At 41.6% G+C, this 20239-nt stretch overlaps 1 protein-coding gene across 1 annotated transcript; it reads right to left on the bottom strand.

Annotated features, from left to right (window-relative positions):
• Positions 1–615: 615 nt before the first annotated feature.
• On the bottom strand, positions 616–20157 carry LOC124137664 (enolase-like). The gene is made up of 14 exons (XM_046504060.2): positions 20020–20157; positions 15414–15521; positions 14864–14959; positions 12724–12782; positions 11953–12022; positions 11454–11521; positions 10294–10435; positions 8798–8887; positions 7997–8053; positions 7043–7188; positions 5684–5823; positions 4762–4878; positions 3496–3604; positions 616–2093 (listed from the first exon to the last, which is right to left on the bottom strand). The coding sequence occupies exons 1-14, from the start codon at positions 20090–20092 to the stop codon at positions 1968–1970; spliced, it is 1401 nt and encodes a 466-aa protein (XP_046360016.2). The 5' UTR covers positions 20093–20157; the 3' UTR covers positions 616–1967.
• Positions 20158–20239: the final 82 nt, after the last annotated feature.

A 20239-nucleotide genomic window follows, 5' to 3' on the forward strand; every position in this document is an offset into this window, starting at 1 on the left:
GGGATCGAACCCCGGACCTTCCGCTCTCCGGGCGGACGCTCTACCACTAGACCACGGAGGCGGTCCATACCACATTAAAATCATTTCGATTTTGGTCACTTGACCAAATTATCGATTAGATTGTCTTGGCTGGGTGCCGCCATTTTGTTTGAAGCAAATGCAAGTGATATAAGAGATGGAATCTGATTGGTCCATAGGAGGGACAGAGAAGGGACATTACTCACAATAGCTAATGGTGGTGCTATATCCAAGCCTAGAAATTCCAGCCAAGGGTGGAAACTGGACTTTCACAGTCAGTTAACTCCTTGCCTTGGGAAGATGGTGTTGTACAAAACAGAGGCAATTTTGTAAGGACAGCGTGTCCTTTGTCACATGATTACCAACAGTTGGAATTGCACTTGGACACAATCCTTGAGTGAGTGAGTGAGCATGGTTTTACGCCACTTTTAGCAATATTCCATCACACATTTTACCCATGTCGGGAATCAAACCCGGGTCTTCGACGTGACGAGCAAACGCTTTAACCACTCGGCTACCCGACCGCCCCCACAATTCCTTGGCATCAAACCCATACTTTGGGGGATTAGTGCACAAGCTAAACCAACACAAGACTTCTCAAAATGGGATATTTTATTGAGAGGATGTAATACATACAACAGAAAGGGAAGCATCAGGACATTGACCTGACGAGATTAGCACTGTTGGAGCTAGGAGTGATGTAAGATTTGTAACAGTAACAGTCCTACATCGGAACACAGATCTGAGCAGCCTAGACTTGCAACCACCTCACACCATCATGACTGGAAACTGTGCAACACAGTTACTATAAGAGTGAGTGAGTGAGTGAGTTGTATGTTACGCTGCTTTCAGCAATATTCCAGCAATATCACGCAGGGGGTACTCCAGAAATGATCTTCACACGGTGTACCCACGAGGAAAATCGAACCTGGATCTTCAACGTGACGAGCAATCGTTTTACCCACTTGGCCATGCCACCGACCTGAACAACAGCTAGAATGGGATCTTATGATTTGTACATGTCCTCCAATGTCAAACAATGCCCATTGATCAACTAACTACAATCATGTGCCCTGAAATACTAGATGACAGTATCTTAGCTGATGTAAATGTTTGTTTTTTGTTTAATGCATTATACCTGCTATATGACGGCGGTCTGTAACAGTCGATTCTGGACCAGACAATTCGGTGATAGACATCATGAGCATCGATCCATGCAATTGGGATACGATGACATGCATCATCAAAATCAGCAAGCCTGATCACCCGATCCCGTTAGTCCCCTCTTACGACTAGGCCTATTCTACCCGAAATGGTAAGATGAAGTTGAGGTGATGTATTCCACCCATTGTAAAAAACTTAACACAGAATCCAGTCATGGTGATTACTGAGGGTGGCCTCAAGAGCTATGCAATGTTAATGCACCGGTAAACGCATTGACATTTTCACCAATAGTTAATACTTCTTCAACAATGCAACTATGTGCATCCATTCATAATGTGTAGCTACATAACTGCAGTGATATATACAGAGAAAGATGCACAGGATATAATCCGTCAATATCTTTAACAACTGCCTTTTCAGTCGGCATCAAAGAGTCACATCAAGGTCAAATCACTCCTTCAAATCGAATCTTGGGTTGTCATACCAAAACATGATTCATCAATCATTCTGATGTAAACCATAAGTTACTGAATGTATCAACGTGAGAAGAAGAAAACATTGGTAACAAAATATACAACAAAACACAAATAACAAATGAAACAGACATCCGTAACCCCATTCGTGAATAGCATCAAGCTGGGCACCAAGCTGTTGTAGCTGAATGTGACGGTCACTTCTCTCCGTGGGACATGTTAATATGGCACATTCAAAAAGCTATGGAAAGTGGTAAGCTGAAAACTAAATAGCTTTTCTTGCACTGAGCATTTAGAATCTAACAGTTCACTTTATGCCTCTGGGCGGCGGAAGTTTACTCCTGCGTATTTTGCGCTTGAGCCGAGTTCTTCTTCAATACGAAGGATTTGGTTGTATTTGGCTAAACGTTCAGATCTGCATGGAGCTCCGGTCTTTATCTGAAACAAGAACCCACTGTTGTTAAACACAGGAACATGGTTATTGTGTTAACAGACCAAAGCAAGACCAAGCAGCGCCTGACAAAGGGAAGTAACTCTGCACAGCATAACAGGCACCTCAGGCCAATTGACCCCAAGATGAGCAAGTATGGTGAAACCTCAAACCAAAAACTTTCAGTGAGTTGGGTTTAATGCTACTTTTAACAGTATTCCAGTTGTATCACGGCGTGTCAGTTTGATCTGGGAGGAAAGCCCGAAGTGATGCAGGTCTTAAACGTTTACCACTTCGGTGAAACCCACGAGCACGGATGTGGTGCTGACATACCTAGAAACATAATCAGGTGAACCAGTTCGAACCCACAATCTTAGGTTTCTGGTGTGACAAAGGGACGCAACTCTGCACAGCAAATTGCGGTGCCTTAGACGACCAGACCAGGCCACCTGTGCCCCTTTCAGTACTCTCACAGCCAAAAATGTAAACAGAGAAAAAAGGAAATCTCTCTGTCAATGATAAAGAAATGCCTCCTGCAGTACATTCTTACATGAAAATGTAATCACTTGCTCTGGTTTATGTCAGCAACTAAATGCTTTATAATTGATGGAAATACCCTTGTAACAGTCAAGCCATTCATTGTCTGTCAGCTTGACATACAGTAGAAACAGATATACTCATGGAAGAAAATAAGGGAACAGACAGGAGGCATTGTTTTTTATGACAATCTGAGGAATCTGAAGATGAGAGTGATTTATTGAGTATTGTTTTACGCCGCTTTTAGCAATATTCAAGCAATATCACGGCGGGGGACACCAGAAATGGGCTTCACACAATGTACCCATGTTGGGAATCGAACCCGGGTCTTCAGCGTGACAAGCGAACGCTTTAACCACTAGGCTACCCGACCGCCCCGAATCTGAAGATGATAAGAGACTTGTTGGATAAACTGGTGACACATTTCGCACCTCTATCTTGATGATATGTATTTTGAAGCATTTACATGTAATGAGTGAGTGAGTATTGCTTTACGCCGCTTTTAGCAATATTCCAGCAATATCATGGCGGGGAACACCAGAAATGGGCTTCACACATTGTCGGGAATCGAACCCGGGTCTTCGGCGTGACGAGCAAACGCTTTAACCACTAGGCTACCCGACCGCCCCTTACATTTAATGAAGCAGAAAACATTTTCTCCTAATATGACTGTTCCCAGTTTCCAACTGCCATGATATATTACCATCATCCCCGCAAATAACAGTGATTATCTGGCAAAATGGCATTTATCCATCTTGGAGACTGTTTTCTTGATATGAAGCATTCTTACTGAACACAACATCTTCTAAATACCAGTTCGGGACAGTGCATGCAAAAGTTTGGTGCACCGACTGGGATGGTAGGAGAACGTACCTGTCCGGTGCAGAGTCCGACGACGAGATCAGCAATGAATGTGTCCTCTGTCTCTCCACTCCTGTGTGACACCATCACCCCCCAGCCAGCGTCCTGGGACATGCAGCACCTGGGGGCACACAACAAGCACAGGTGAGGAGGGACTGACCATTCTGACATGGGGTTTGGTGAGGTGAGGTGAGGTGAGGTGAAATGGGGTTTAATGTCGCGTCCAAGATTATTGCACTTATATAGCGACTCATGGGGTTTGGGGGGGGAAGTAGGGGGAGTAAGGGTTTGGGGAGTTGCTGGTTGGGGGAGTGGGGATTCGGGGGTTTGGTGGAGTAGGGATTAGGGGGTTTGGGGGAGTAAGGGTTAGCGGGAGCAGGCGGTTGATTGGAGTAGGGGTTGGGGAGTAGAGGGTTGGGGGAGTAAGGGTTTGGGGGAGTGAGGGGTTGGGGGAGTAGGGATTAGGGGAGTAAGGGACAGGGGAGTAAGGGTCAGGGGGGTTGGGGGAGCAGGGAGTTGGGGGGAGGAGGGGTTGGTGGAAGGAGGGGTTGGGGAGTAGGGTGTTGGCTTTGTTAGAGACAGATGTTTTTTTCTTTCCCACTGCTTCAAGACATAAAATAAATTCGAAAAGGAAAAGTCAAACAATTCCTTTGCACAACAAATAACTTTTTGGGGGTTAAATCTGGGGCAAACATTTTTCAATATTTTTTAGAGCCAACTATCACTTTTAAATAACATCCCTAATACTTGTCAGAGAGATGGAGACTTGGTGAACAGGGTTGAATGCAGGATTACCCTGAGTATTGATATGGGGCAAGTTGTGCTTGGAAACTGTCTTTGTATTTCTTTATACCATACATTACCAAAGCATATCTTGATGCAACAATCAGTGATTCTTAAGAACAAACAGCAAAATCAATATTTCTTTCTGTCTAAAATCAAAGAACACTTTCGTCCCTTCACAAATATTCTCATCAGAGCATGTGGGTTTAGTAATATGTTTAGTAAAATGCCACTGTCGGTATTTCAGTTTACAGCAAATCAACTTGATTTTGGAGGTAAACCCAAGTACCGTGCTAACAAACCTAGAAACATTATCAGGGCAAATCTAGGATTCAACACCATGATCACAGGATTCTGGCCAACTTAAGGGACACAACTCTCATAGCAAATTCTAGCACCACCTGTGCCCCAAAATTCCAATCAGAATACCATTTTGATATTTACTCCTTTCCCGCACTTGTCTCGTGACTTCCAATTCCTACTGAAACAACTTACGCCTTGATAGATTCCGAGACGGTTCCAATCTGGTTGACTTTCAGCAGCAGACAGTTGCAGGCCTTGATATCGATGCCCTTCTGCACACGTGTGGGGTTGGTCACCAACAAGTCATCACTGCCACCACAAACAGAAAACATCAACATGTGTAACTTCTTTGAGTTGCATTTAGAAGTTGGAATGGTAACTAAGACAAAATTGTTATGGATGAGCAACTTCTTTATTACAATTTAGGAAGTAATCATTGTGTTAATCCCATACCCATCAATTACTGTACATCAACCCTATCTCTTGTATAAACTTGTCTTATCATAACTACCTAATCAATCAGTGTACATCAACCTTATCTGTTATATAAACATCTATCTATTGTTCTGTATATATATCATGCTCATACCTAGTTTGTACACCGTGTGCGAAATACGCATCAATCGGAAAGCGCACGTTAAATCTCCAAAGTAAGTAAGTAAGTAGTTTGTACATCATTTGCTTGATACTGGTGTTAGAATCTACAACGAAATGTTGCTCATCCATAACAATTTTGTCTTAGTTATCAACATGTGTACATGCATGGAGGAAAACGCTCAGCTCGACCATCCACTGACATTCACCATGTCAACATTTAGAAGTTGGAGTAATAAGTAAGGATAGGATTTATGGATGAACAACTTCTTTATTATATATAAAAGCGACGTTTCGGTGTAGGTTCTAACACCGTTATCATGCAAGGTATAAACAGAGGAAAATAACGGGATCGGGTGGTCAGGCTTGCTGACTTGGTTGATGCATGTCATCGTATCCCAATTGCGTTGATTGCCTCATGATATCAATCACTGGATTGTCTGGTCCAGACTTGATTATTTACAGACCGCTGTCATATAGTAGGAATATTGCTGAGAGTGGTGTTAAACAACAAACATACCCTACAACCTGGAAGTCAACAGATCCTGTGAACTTGGTGTAGGCCTCCCAGTCATCCTGGTCGAAGGGGTCCTCAATGGAGACGATGGGGTAATCCTTGGCGAACCCTTTGTACAGATCAGCCAGGGCATCCGATGACAGCTGGAACACAGGGGAAGGAGAGACAGTTGAAGGGAAAATTCAAACTAACCAACAACTTTGATCAGCACCGGCACCGGCACCAGCACCGGCATCTGCATGTGCGTGTTCGTGTAGACAAATGGAGGCATGTCATTATTTCTTCACATTATCTGCTTCCATTATCTGAATCCATATTTGATGTGGTCAAGCAAGCAGCAACCTTCACTTCTCACAACTTCCCTACTTCCCATCTACTAGAAAACTGAGAACCAAAGTCAACACTTAATATTGTTGAGAAAGTGAGTGAGTGAGTTGGGTTTAACGCCGCTTTCAACAGTATTCCAGTTATATCATAGCATGTCAGCTTAATGTGGGAGGAAAGCCCGAAGTGATGCAGTTCTCGGACTTTAACCACTTCGGTGAAACCCACGAGCACAGGTATAGTGCTGACAAACCTAGAAACATAATCAGGGCGAACCGGCGAATTGTGGCGTCTTAGACGACTGGGCCACCCATGCCCCCTTAATTTCAAGATATAGAATAAGCAGTACAACAATTATGAATGACAGCCTGACTCATCCATCAAGTTTGTTTCATGTTTAACAAATCACTCAACAATCCAGGCATGTAATGGCATCCTGTAAATAATCAAATGTGGACCCATCTTCCCGAGACAAGGGAGTTAACTGACTTTAAAAGTCCAGTTTCCACCCTTGCCGAACTAGGCTGGAATCCCTGGCCTCGATCGTAGCGCCACCAATGGCTATTACCAGTTATGTCCCTTCTACATAAGGACCAATCAGATTCCACCTCTCGTATCACTTGCATTTGCTTCAAACAAAACGGTGGTGCCCAGTCAAGACGATCTGATCGATAATCAAGATCTATATTGTGATAAAACGAGTCTTACATCGCGAAGTGCATCAAATCATGTGAACCTTGATTAAAAACATGGAAAGATTTAGAAAATATCTGTTGACAACGAGCTAGCGGTGCACATGCTTTGCAAATCCTGCAGTCGACCGAAATCAGCATGACACTTTACGAACCGGATTTTGATTTCGGTGCGCGATTTTGATTTGACTATGCATAGACTTGTTAGTCCAGCCAAAATGTAACTCCACAATACCAGCCTAGTTCGGCAAGGGTGGAAATGACTTTTATAGTCGGTTGACTCTCTTGCCTGGGGAAGATGGTGTGGACCAGTCACATCAGCTAGTTCTGACAACGGAACACTTACCCACTTAGCAGGGTCAGAGTCTGTGCTCTTGAAGTCCAGATCGTATTTCTTCTCCTTGCAGAACTCTGATGCAGCAATGTCCATGCCGATCTGGATCTTGCCAGTGTAGCCAGCATTCTCAATAGCCACCTTGACCAGCTCCAAGCCTGGACACACACAAACATGGAGTGAAGCAGAACAGCTGAAGTTAGCTCAGAATCATCAGTTCAGTATTTATATGAGTTTTGGCAACATCGTCAATACTTCAGGGGCTTGTTGTAAACGCACTCACGCACTCACGCACGCATGCACAGTTTTGCAATGTAGTTTTTAACCAACAAATCAAGCAGAGGCCTAGTTCCACTTGGTGCTGACCAATGAAAGTCCAGCTTATATTCTGGGATGAGAATGTTTTTTTAAAACAACAAACGCTGAAAGTCAGCCAGAAGTCTGGGGACTCCACGACATATGTGCATATTGTAATGGCATGTATCACAAAAAATCCTTGATTATTTACAGACCGCCATCATATACCTTGAATATTGCATATTGCAGCATTAAAAAACAGCCAAACAACCCACAAGCAAGTGCCCCTGGGGACTTCCTGGTTTGGGATCACCACTGGGCCAATACATTACACATGTATTTGTTTGTTTGTTTGTTGTTTAACGTCGCACTCAGCAATATTCCAGCTGTATGACGGCAGTCTGTAAAATTATCGAGTCTGGACCAGACAATCCAGTGATTAATATCATGAACATCGATCCAAGCAATTGGGATCAATGACATGTATCAACCAAGTCAGTGAGCCTGACCACCCGATCCCGTTAGTCGCCTTTTACGACAAGCATAGTCGCCTTTTACGACAAGCATAGTCGCCTTTTACGGCAAGTATGGGTTGCTGAAGACCTATTCTACCCCGGATCTTCACGGGTCTATTACACATGTAACAGGAGAGAGGCAAATCTACTATACCTTCTTTGTTCTCAAGGATGTTTGGTGCAAATCCACCCTCATCACCAACATTGCAAGCTGAAAAAAAAGACATATCCTTACTGCACAGAAATCTATTGATGTGCTGTTTTAACTGAAGCAGGCTGAATCTATTCATTCTTGACATGCTTAATAAAATTCATTGTTTTCATTCGCATTCAACAGCATCTCAGTTAAATCATAGCATGTTCGCAGGGAGATGAGAATAAAAATGGAACACACAGTGATCCACTGATCTGGGTAATAATTATGTGTGTGTTTCGAGCATGATATCCAGCATGGAAAAGCGACTATTATTATTATTATTGTCATTTGTATATTATTATGTGGGAGGAAAGCCCAAAGCAGATCTGACATATTTACCACAAAAGTGAAACATATCAGGGAAAACTGGAATTCGAACTCATGATCATAGACTCCTGGCATGCCCAAGGGAAACAACTCTACACAGAAATCTGTGGTCAATCAGACAATGACATGCCCCTATCCATCTTACTAAAGCCATACATTTAGTCAAAGTCATAATTTCATTATCTCTATCTCAAAATATCATGGGCAGTCGGGTAGCCTTGTGGTTAAAGCATTTGCTCGCCACGCCGATGACCCGGGTTCGATTCCAGATATGGGTACAATGTGTGAAGCCCATTTCGTGTGTCCCCTGCCGTGATAATGCTGTAATATTGCTAAAAGCAGTGTTAAACTCACTCACTCACTCAAAACATCAATGAGTTTGACTTGAACTCATCCGACATGCATTTATCCCCGTAACATACAGCAACTCACCATCCTGGCCATATTTCTTCTTGATCACAGCTTTAAGGTGGTGGTAGGTTTCTGTCCCCATCTTCATGGCTTCAGTGAAGGAACTGGCACCTGGGCAAGAGCATGTCAACTTCTCATAATTATGATGCAACCAATTCTAACCCATTACTTCACAGGCTGAAGATAACAACTGAGTTTCAATATGGTTCAACTTCTAGGACACCGACTTATGGTTATCCAAAACATCCTGAACAATATATTGTCAATTTTGATGATGACACTGAAGTCCTATCCAAATCATGGATATGTTCATATGACATTCGTCTCCAGCCAAATCCTTGCATTACTTACAATACCGTAATCGACGTAATAAGCACCCTGCTCTAATAAGCGCCCACGGCGATATTTGCTAATCTATTGGCCAGTGAACAATCTCAATTAGCACCCCTTCCAACTGTACACAAGACTTATTTATTCGTGTATCGATATCAAAGTCAAAATATCGATATTTTGCTATTGGTAAGAACTTAAAGTCAATAAATCGATTGATAAATCAGTTTCCATTCGAATGGTATCAATTTCAGTTAGGAAATATGCACCCTTAATTATGGTCAATTAAATCCTGGAAAAATATTTTTATCGTATATAAACATTTCAGGTTGTCAGCATAAACCACGAAATTTACAATCTTTCAACTTAAAATAATATTCTAATAAGAGACCCCTATTTTTAATTTTGAGAGCGCCCTGGGCGCTTATTACATCGAATACGGTATATGTAAATATGGATGACATAACAAGGAAGTGCTTTAAAATATGAACAAATTTATACAAATATTTTCCTATCATGATCCCATGAATATCTGGGTTAGGGCAGGTCTTCAGCAGCCCATGCTTGTTGTAAAACGTGACTATGCATGTTGCAAGACTCAACTAATGGGATTGGGCAGACTTGGTTGATGCATGTCATCATATACCAATTGTGTGGATCGATGCACATGATATCAATCACTGGATTATCTGGCCCAGGCATGATGATTTACATTATACATATGGCTGGAATATTGCCAAGTGCGGCGTTAAATAACAAACAAAAATCCTATGATGTCATGGTGAATGTGGTCAGTACACTGTTACAGTGATGAATAGTAAACACACCCCTAACATTGTTTGAAATGTGTGTGTGGAGGGAGGAGGGGGAGTTCTGGTATCCTTGTGTTTTCATGCCTGAACATTAGGCTAAAAAAAAATAAGTCTTGGTTTTCAGGCACCGCCCGCATTATCATAAAGTCTGCCGCATGTTTTGTTCTTATTTGATTCTAAATCAGGTTTGAAATTACCATAAGTCTGCTAGTCTACAAGAAAATTTCAATAGGACAACTGACATTTCCTTTTCCTAGTTGGTTAATGCAACTCTGCAGACTAGTGCAGGTTGCTGGTTACTCGAAGGCTATACACTGTACATAGATGATGGGCATCCCACCCATGTTGCCAGTAATGGAGGACCCCACCACTCACCTGTGGGCAGAATCATGAACTCCTGCATGGCCAGCTTGTTGCCGGCGTGGGTGCCGCCGTTGATGACGTTGAAGGCAGGGACTGGGAGGATGACGTCCTTCTTTCCAGCCAGGTCAGCAATGTGACGGTACAGAGGCACACCCTAACAGTAACACACAAACACGGTTAACAGTTTTTCTTCCGACATCCATCAAATCTAGCTTATTTTACAACACTGCAATCTTCAAATGTGATTTGTAATGGGGTGGGTGGGTGGTAAGTATGCAGAAGGGACATCACTGTTACAAAAAACTCTCTGAATGAAAATATGACGGAACCTCCACAGGTCATATCAGGTGAACCCTTAGTGAATTTGACCACCCAATCTGAATGAAGTATGCGTGGATTCTTGAGCAGTATGATTTGGCTTCAATTCATGACCCCCTTGATTCGAAGTGAAAGTTTGATCAGAGCAAAAAAAAATCACCACAGTACATAAATACACCCTTGACAGTACGACCTTGACAGTTCACCCTTGACAGTTCACCCTTGACAGTACGACCTTGACAGTACACCCTTGACAGTACGACCTTGACTGTACACCCTTGACAGTACACCCTTGACAGTACGACCTTGACAGTACACCCTTGACAGTTCACCCATGACACTACACCCATGACAGTACGACCTTGACAGTACACCCTTGACAGTACGACCTTGACTGTACACCCTTGACAGTACACCCTTGACAGTACGACCTTGACTGTACACCCTTGACAGTACACCCTTGACAGTACGACCTTGACTGTACACCCTTGACAGTACACCCTTGACAGTACACCCTTTTAGGTGTAGATGGCATGTGACTCAGTGGCTACAGGATGTTAAGAATATCAATAACCACATAACTGCAACTTTTCCATTATTTTTATTCAAATCGGTTATAGTCGTTGATACAGAAAACAGAATGCTTCACTCACTATTACCGAGTACGCCTTTGCAGCTGATTAGAAAGTTATTAGCAGCCCATGCTTGCCGTAAAAGGTGACTATGCTTGTCGTAAGAGGCGACTAACAGGATCGGGTGGTCAGGTTCGCTGACTTGGTTGATGCATGTCATCGTATCCGAATTGCATGGACCGATGCTCATGATGTCAATCACTGGATTGTCTGGTGACTTACCTTGGCAGCAGCTCCAGCCTTGCAAGCGGCCAGTGACACTCCCAGCATAGCATTAGCTCCTAGTTTGGCTGAAATGTCATATCATAGACTTCATCACGTGCCACTCAACGGGAGCCACATTATGTAGTTTCACTCACTTGCACTTCCCAACTACTTAAATACAGACATCAAATGAATAACATTCCTTGAAACTGATATTATTTCACTTGTAATATCTGTTTGATTTAAATTGTTTTATTCAATTTTGTAAAGGATTCTTTATGTTGGCTCTTCAAATGCTTCAAGTTTTCAGCGCAGTGGACAAATTGCCAGTTCTGAGATATAGTGAGTGAGTGAGTGGTTTTACGCCGCTTTTAGCAATATTCCAGCAATATCATGGTGGGGGACACCAGAAATGGGCTTCACACATGTCGGGAATCGAACCCGGGTCTTCGGCGTGACGAGCGAACCACTAGGCTACCCGACCGCCACTCTGAGCTATAGACTGGCAGCTACTTACACTTGTTCTCGGTGCCATCAAGCTTCAAGAGGAGGTCATCAACCGCTTTTTGGTCCTTCAGGTCAATGTCCTAAAGGAAACAATTTATAGGTGAAGTGTGGTGATATGGGGGCATAACGATGTGTGTTTGTGTGTTCGTGTGTTCGTGTGTTCGTGTACATGTGTGTGTGTTTATGTGCGTGCGTGTCTGTGTGTCATCTTCCCGAGGCAAGAGAGTTAACTGACTAAAAGTACAGTTTCCACCCTTGCCGAAATAGGCTGGAATTACTGGGCTCAATCGTAGCGCCACCAGTGTCTATTAACAGTTATGTCCCTTCTAAGCCTCTTCTATGGACCAATCAAATTCCACCATGTCTGTGTGCGTGCGTGTTTGTGTGCGTGTGTTTGAGTGTGTGTCTGTGTGTGTGTACGTGTTTGCATATCAGTGTGTACTTGTGTGTGTGTGCACGCGTGTTCATGCGTGTTTGTGTGTCCGTTAGTGTGAATGTCCGTTAGTGTGCGTGTCCATGTGTGCGTGTCTGTCTGTGTGTGTGCGTGTGCACGTGGTGTGCGTGTGTGGCATGCATGTGTGTGGTGTGCGAGTCGCCTTGTACTAGTCCTCCATATCTCCCAAAGTATACTTAAAGTGAAGAAATCACACAGTATTGCATACATTGAACAGTTTGTTGGAGATAATCATAAATGTGGTCACATTTAATTCAGAAGTGTATGTGTTTACTGCACCAAATCACAGCATTCAAAGTCTTTAAGTATGTTCTAAAAAACACTTACTTTTCCGATAAACTCCTTTGCAATTAAATCATTGACATTGCTTACAGCTTTAGAAACACCTGTAGGGACAGAAAAAAGATGGTTTCACACATTTGCAAAACATACATGTTCAATTTTGTAGTTACAATTAATAATGAAACTGTCAGGATAGTGTAGAGAGGTCACCTTTCTGTTCTGACTCAATCATGCCAAATCATGTAATGTAAAACAAAGGGGAAATTTGGAAATCTGTATTAGCCCGCAGGGGGCTAGTGTAAAGTTCTAACCCTGTTGGTTTTATTTTTTATCATACGCTGATGGGACGTTCCTCATCAATCAATGGTTTGTCTGGTCCACACTTCAATATTTCAGATCACTGTGATTTTGCTAGCATATTGCTGACGGAGGTGTTGAAACAACAAACCTCTTATAAGCATGGCTTCCATGCGTAGGTATTCCATGATGTCAACCTGTACAGTGCCAGGGCTACAGATTAGATGTGTATTTGCGTAAAATACCCCCCCAAAAAAAATAATAAAATATTTAAAACCCAATTACTTTCAATTAACTTGCATACAGAAACACATGCATTAAATGAAAAACTCAAATGTATAAAGACAGCATTAGGGCTGGGACGAGTCCAAATTTACTACCCGGGTACCCACCCCCTATTACCCGACCCTACCCGGGTACCCATTGTAGGTCTCAAGGGATAGGTACAAAATGTCTAATTGGGAATTTTTTTACCATAGCCCTGGCAAAATGTATTTAGATACATGTATCAAACACTGAAGTTGACTCAAGTATTATCTTTATTCAACCATATGAAAGGTCAGAAGGAATGGGTGCATAGTCAGAAAGAAATGCGAACATTAGTGACTTGTAGTGTATCTATAGAGATCCAGATAATTTTTGTCATTAAACAATGTATCATGTGACTAACCACAGGTCCGGGGAGTTCTGTGGGTACCCGGGTCCTACACAGTACCCACCCGACCCGGGTACCCGAGTTACCCGTCCCAGCCCTAAACAGCATGCGTAAATACCCAATGAAGCTTTTCCAGCATGCGTACAGTGGAGCTAATTTCCGAAACATAATTACGCGCTAATTTACTTTCCAAGTCAAGCCTATAGTTACAACCCTCTTTTACGTTTTAAACATTATTATCATTGTTTTTAAATCTCAAAATGTTTACTCATTTTAGGAAAAACCCAACAGAGTGATGAAAAGTTGAATGAAAAAATATTGATTACCCAATGAAAAATGTAACAACCCAATTGAAATAGAAACCTTCGAGTAAAAACTCTATTGCTCAAAAAGTTATCTGGAGCGCTGTTTAATTCTGACAACTTGATTTTGTGAACAGGGGCATATTTTCAGGAATTTTCCTTGCTTTTCTTAAATGTTAAAAGTGATACATATCAAATGGTGTGGGGAATGGGGTGGGGATTAAGGGTGTTCAGGTGGGGATTAAGGGTGTTTGGGTGGGGATTAAGGGTGTTTGGGTGGGGATTAAGGATGTTCAGGTGGGGATTAACGGTGTTCAGGTGGGGATTAAGGGTGTTCAGGTGGGGATTAAGGGTGTTCGGTCGGCGATTAAGGGAGTTCAGGTGGGGATTAAGGGTGTTCAGGTGGGGATTAAGGGTGTTCAGGTGGGGATTAAAGGTGTTTGGGTGGGGATTAAGGGTGTTTGGGTGGGGATTAAGGATGTTCAGGTGGGGATTAAGGGTGTTCAGGTGGGGATTAAGGGTGTTCAGGTGGGGATTAAGGGTGTTCAGGTGGGGATTAAGGGTGTTCGGTCGGCGATTAAGGGAGTTCAGGTGGGGATTAAGGGTGTTCAGGTGGGGATTAAGGGAGTTCAGGTGGGGATTAAGGGTGTTCAGGTGGGGATTAAGGATGTTCAGGTGGGGATTAAGGGTGTTCAGGTGGGGATTAAGGGTGTTTGGGTGGGGATTAAGGGTGTTTGGGTGGGGATTAAGGATGTTCAGGTGGGGATTAAGGGTGTGCAGGTGGGGATTAAGGGTGTTCGGTCGGCGATTAAGGGAGTTCAGGTGGGGATTAAGGATATGTGGATGGGGATTAAGGGTGTTCGGGTGGGGATAAGGATGTTCGGGTGGGGTTAAGGATGTGGAGCTCTGAGTGCTGTATGCTTGAACGTACCTTTTCCATGGTAGGCTTTAGGGTCCTTGTCCCTCATCTCTAGAGCTTCATAGATGCCGGTGGAGGCACCACTGGGCACAGCAGCACGGAACAGGCCTGATAGCAACATCAACACTCACGTTTACATGGATTACTGGTTCTTTCTTTGCATCAGTTCATCAAGGCGACTGATTGACTGGTAGTCAAGCTTGGTGACATGCTTGGTGCTACTCATAGTCATTATATCAATCACTGGTTTGTCTGGTCCAGATTTGCTGATTTACAGGCCGCAGTTATATAACGTGAATATTGTCATGATCGTTAAGAGCAGAATCAAATAACAAAAACAAATCTAGAAACAGAAAAAACAATTTTTGCCGTTGTTCAGATGATAAAACTGTTTACTGATAGTCATGGATATCTGAAGCAGTGTTTTCACTTCCTCGACTTGCATCTGAGAACGGACTTTAATGATTACAGTGCAAATAATTTAAACTTTACTAATAATATAAAACATGCCATGATTACCATGTGTACTGTTGATATGAATATTAATGCATATAACACAAACCATTTTCATTCCTAAGGTCGACTTCAACAGTCGGATTGCCACGGCTGTCGAAGATCTGTCTGGCGTGAAGAGTGGTGATTGGCATCTTGTTTGATGATTTTGAAACTTCTGCAATGTCAACAGTAGCCTATGTTAACAATGTGAGTTTGGCGTCATGCCAAATTAGGGCAAATTAGTTTGGTGTCATGCCTATTTAGGGCATAGTTTGGTGTTATGCCAAATTAGGGCAAATTTGTTTGGTGTCATGCCTATTTAGGGCATAGTTTGGTGTTATGCCAAATTAGGGCAAATTTGTTTGGTGTCATGCCAAATTAGGGCAAATTTGTTTGGTGTCATGCCAAATTAGGGTAAATTAGATTGGTGTCGTGCCAAATTAGGGCAAATTAGTTTGGTGTCATGCCAAATTAGGGCAAATTAGTTTGGTGTCATGCCAAATTAGGTCCAGTCAACATAAACCTCCTGCAGTGATTATAAGTATTATGAACTGAACACAAACATTGGGGTTTTGCTTCTGTGTTTTGAGAAACTTACTTATGAATAATCAGGAAAAGACTCTTTACATCCCTGACATTCACACAGGTTCCTTGAGGAGTTTGGCTGGATTATGCATTTTAAAAAGTGTGTCCTATACTTTATCCAACACATCACATCAGCAAGAGTATATCATATAACAATGCTAAAAACATCAACATTACTGGACTCGATTTAGCTTTATAAAACATGCACCAGTGCAACCTGTTATTGAAAAAGCAACCTAATATTTACGTCAACATGCACCAAGTGCATCTCCAAAAAATACAAATTTGTGAATGGCTAACCCTTACTTGTCCCCACATGATAAACATTTGAACACACTCAGTACCTCTAAGCTTAATGTACCATACTATATCACTCATCCCTGTGTTATATGTAATTCATGACACAGTCATCAGAGATCTGAGATGTTACTTATTTAGTCTAGTTTATGCAGCTTATGTTTCAACTCTGATAAATTTATGGGACCTAGGTGAAACAAGCTTTTCATGTCGACATACACCTGGTGCAGGAACGGGGTAAATCAAGTTCCTTAAATCAAGCTTTGCATTAGGGTTGGCATATTAGCACATAAATCATACTGCAATATAGTATTGCAATACCGTTTTAACTTTGAAACTTAGATGATGCAACTGCAGATGAAGTACCTGACATATTATTTTTCTAATCTGCACATCTTCCATTAGCTGTTGTTTCTGTAATAAAGTTTTTTTGTCAAACTAATGTTTCCTTCTCTTCTCTGATTTAGCAGGGCAAGTTGAAAATCAGGCCGGGCAAGTAGAATTTTTAAGTTGGAAATTTGGTATTTTGCATCTGAGTAATAACTTAAAGATTTTATACGAATCCCTTTCCCTGCAAAAGGTTAACAAATATCCTGATCCAAAAAAGAACTCACAGTGACAGCGTTAGAAATTGGCACTAGTCCTGTAGTCCTTGCCAAACTGCCCAACAGTAAAGGTATCATAAAGCCTAGTAGAAATTCGCCATTTTAAGGGTTTTTTGTGGTATGTTATCATTATAAGGTGAGTGAGTGAGTTGGGTTTAACACCGCTTTTAACAGTATTCCAGTTATCTCATGGCGTGTCAGCCTAATGTGGGAGGAAAGCCCGAAGTGATGCAGGACTCAGACGTTTACCACTTCGGTGAAACCCACGAGCACGGGTATGGTGCTGACAAACCAAGAAACATAATCGGGGCGAACTGTGATTCGAACCCACAATCATAGGTTTCTGGGGTGCCCAAGGGACGCAACTCTGCACAGCGAATCGCGGTGCCTTAGACGACTTGGCCACCCATGCCCTCACAAAATTAAGAAACGGTGTCATATCATCTGATACCTGAGCGACCATACATAAGTGTTGAAAGGCTGTTGAGTGCATCTCTGCAACTAGCCCAATATTCAGCATTAGAAAATAGGCGTGAAATGTAATGTTATCCAACGGAAGTAACTCTAATTTTAACTTAAAGGGACACTGATCTAACGGACTGGTTGTTGCCTTTGTTATTGTTTTTCCCCGTGAGTACCCGGATGATAAGCAACGCAACTGAGCGTGACCAGAGACTGGGGTACCGTCTGCAAGGACAGCTAAATAAACTTGGAGGCTTGAGGCAATATTTGTTTTACGCATTTTTGAACACTGATTGGTTAACTGTGATCTATAAAGATTTCGACAAAGGGCGCATGTTAATTCATTTCTTCAGCCTAAACAAACAGACAAAAAGAACAAGGGAGCTCATCGGACGTCGTCATTTGGAAATACCCCAGATGGTTATAGTTTAATACTAAAAACAGTATCCATGCAGTGAAAGCATTTTCGGATTTCGGCTTGCGTCGATAATACGATTACTACTCCCTTGTTGTCATCCACGTTTTCTCGTATAACCCTACACTTGTGTATTTGTCGTCATTCACTTGATGCTCAGTTAATGAATTTATTACATGTACAATTAGTGGTAGCACCACTTATATTACCTGACAAAGGTTCCCATTTGGCATTTATTGTGTCTGGGGTAATTATTCAATCTAAATCCAGGTTTGAAGTGAGGTGAAATGTGTGTTATGTAATATGCACGTGGCAGCCCAGCAAGAGATGAATGATCACTTGATTTACTTTTTTTTGTAAATCAACGGATCGTTCCTAGTCATCAAAGGATTAACAGAAAATACGTTGATTGATTAATCACTGTTATCTTGCACAGTGGATATGTCAAGAGTGAGTGTTTACATGTCTAGGTTTACTAAAACAAAGGGAATACACTCATATCATGGCGCGAAGTGCCGATGTAAAAACAACATACTTTGTTCAAAGGGTTAACTGATAATACGTTGATTGATTGATCATTGTTATCTATCACTCAACGGAATTCTTAGGAACCGTGGACGCTATGAAAATAGTTGTCACGTGGGCTTTCTCAGCCGACCATTGAGACTTGACACCTATGTAAAACACCTGAAACAATCCAAGCGATCAGTTGAGAAACGAACACGGGTTATAATATCCCGAAACGATATATATCTTTTAAAATATTTGATTGTTACTGAGACACGTGACATCGAATAAGTTTCTTTGTACAGCTGCAGACGAGTGGGATATTGTTCCTTTGTGTGGATATTCACGGATACATTCCTCGAACAAGGAAGCTGCCTAAAACTTATACACATAAATTTGGTAGGTTGTAATTATGATATCTGCATTTTGTTTTCCTTCATTTGAACCGATTCGTTCTTGTTTCTCTACGTCTTGGTTGGGAAATTCTTCAATGCGCGATAGACGTTGTTGTCACAGGTCTTTACCTTTGTAAGCGTGTATATATTACCGTCAATTTGTAAAATGTGATTCTCTCAGGCAATTTATAAAATGTGTAAATATTTCAGTCATTTTGACTAAAAAATCTGTCCAGATTGATCAAGACGATCAAAAGGGCCTACAAACATCACAACAGATTATTATGTAGGATTAAACGCCAAACAACTTAGAAATGTACTTTTCAACGTTACATTTTCAGTCTCTTGGTGATGACATTAAACATCAAAATGTTTGGAATTCGTTGTCATAATAATACAGATGGAAATGTTTTTCAGTCACTTTGTAAAATAACTGAATATTTAGACGTTTAATAAATTTGTTACACATTTGACAGTAAAAAAATATACACACTATAAAAAAGCATATGCTCAGGTGAAATATATACTTTGTGTTGCAAGTCAAAATAGTGTAAACGAAAATCGCAAAATTACCAAGCAAGTGACTTATCAAAACTTCGTCACCATTACCGATGCTACTCACAAAGATACCTACATATTTCCTTATTATCTCGAAAACTGTATTTCATTTTGTTGATCAATGTGACCATACGCCCTTATTACTACCCATAAAAGTGACTAATGCGCTTACGAATGGCGCAGCAGAGGTCGCGGACTAGTCTAGATTTCTGCTATACATCCGGGTATTCACTGGGAAAAAACAATAACAAAGGCAACAACCAGTCCCGGGGAATTGCGTTAGATCAGTGCCCCTTTAATGGGTTAAAATGCTGGCATTGCATTAAAAGTTTTCAAAGTTCATTTGTTGTGCACTTATTTCAGACTCGTGTTATACTCATTAACCTGACCACTTTTTTCGTAAATATTTACATATCTGGGGTCTATTCCGAAATTCCCTTTTTTTTTTGCATGATCAGTCAGACCATACCAATAGGCCTAGATCTATATGGTCTCAGCATAAGCTCGGCAATCTTATGGGGTCTATGCAAATGTCAAATGCATGACTGGCTGACGACAATAAATTATTGGAATACATTACATTAAAAACTTTTTACTTATTTATACTGTAGGAGCGTACAGCAGTATCACGAACCTAATATGTTTCGTGATCATTTGCATGACATTGGTTCATGTCATCTTTGACTCAGACGGTGACACGCCGGTCCCACTTAAAATGTTTGCTATCTTTTAAAATACAACAAGAAACAAAACCTTATGTTTTGAATATTCAGTTCAATACGTGCTCATCTGATTTGAATGCTTCAGTTGCAATAAGATGGAAAGAATAGCTGAAATCTCTGAACAAACCTGAGGAAAAGCACCGTCCTTTGATCACCCGGTGAAGGAATAGACGACCTTGAAGTGCGACCTTGATCCTCATTGATGGTCACCGAAGTCTCGCGTTAGCGATACTTGTAAAATAGAAATATTTCATTTATTTTCATCTAGACAGGTTTAAACAGCATATTCAAATTGATTCTTGAGATCATTATACAATTTGAAACAAAATAAGAAATAACATTAAAGC

The sequence above is a fragment of the Haliotis rufescens genome, unplaced genomic scaffold, assembly GCF_023055435.1.
Source record: "Haliotis rufescens isolate VD_foot unplaced genomic scaffold, xgHalRufe1.0.p SCAF_94, whole genome shotgun sequence".
NCBI classification, from domain to species: domain Eukaryota; kingdom Metazoa; phylum Mollusca; class Gastropoda; order Lepetellida; family Haliotidae; genus Haliotis; species Haliotis rufescens.

What these genes read in the sequence shown, in the direction of transcription:
- LOC124137664 (XM_046504060.2), bottom strand. Translation starts at nt 20,092, where the DNA reads ATGAGGATCAAGGTCGCACTTCAAGGTCGTCTATTCCTTCACCGGGTG. An exon ending in CGACCTTAGGAATGAAAATG is followed by an intron (nt 14,960 to 15,413) that starts GTTTGTGTTATA and finishes TGTTGCTATCAG; the next exon opens with GCCTGTTCCGTGCTGCTGTG. An exon ending in TCGGACTCTGCACCGGACAG is followed by an intron (nt 2,094 to 3,495) that starts GTACGTTCTCCT and finishes TTCTTGTTTCAG; the next exon opens with ATAAAGACCGGAGCTCCATG.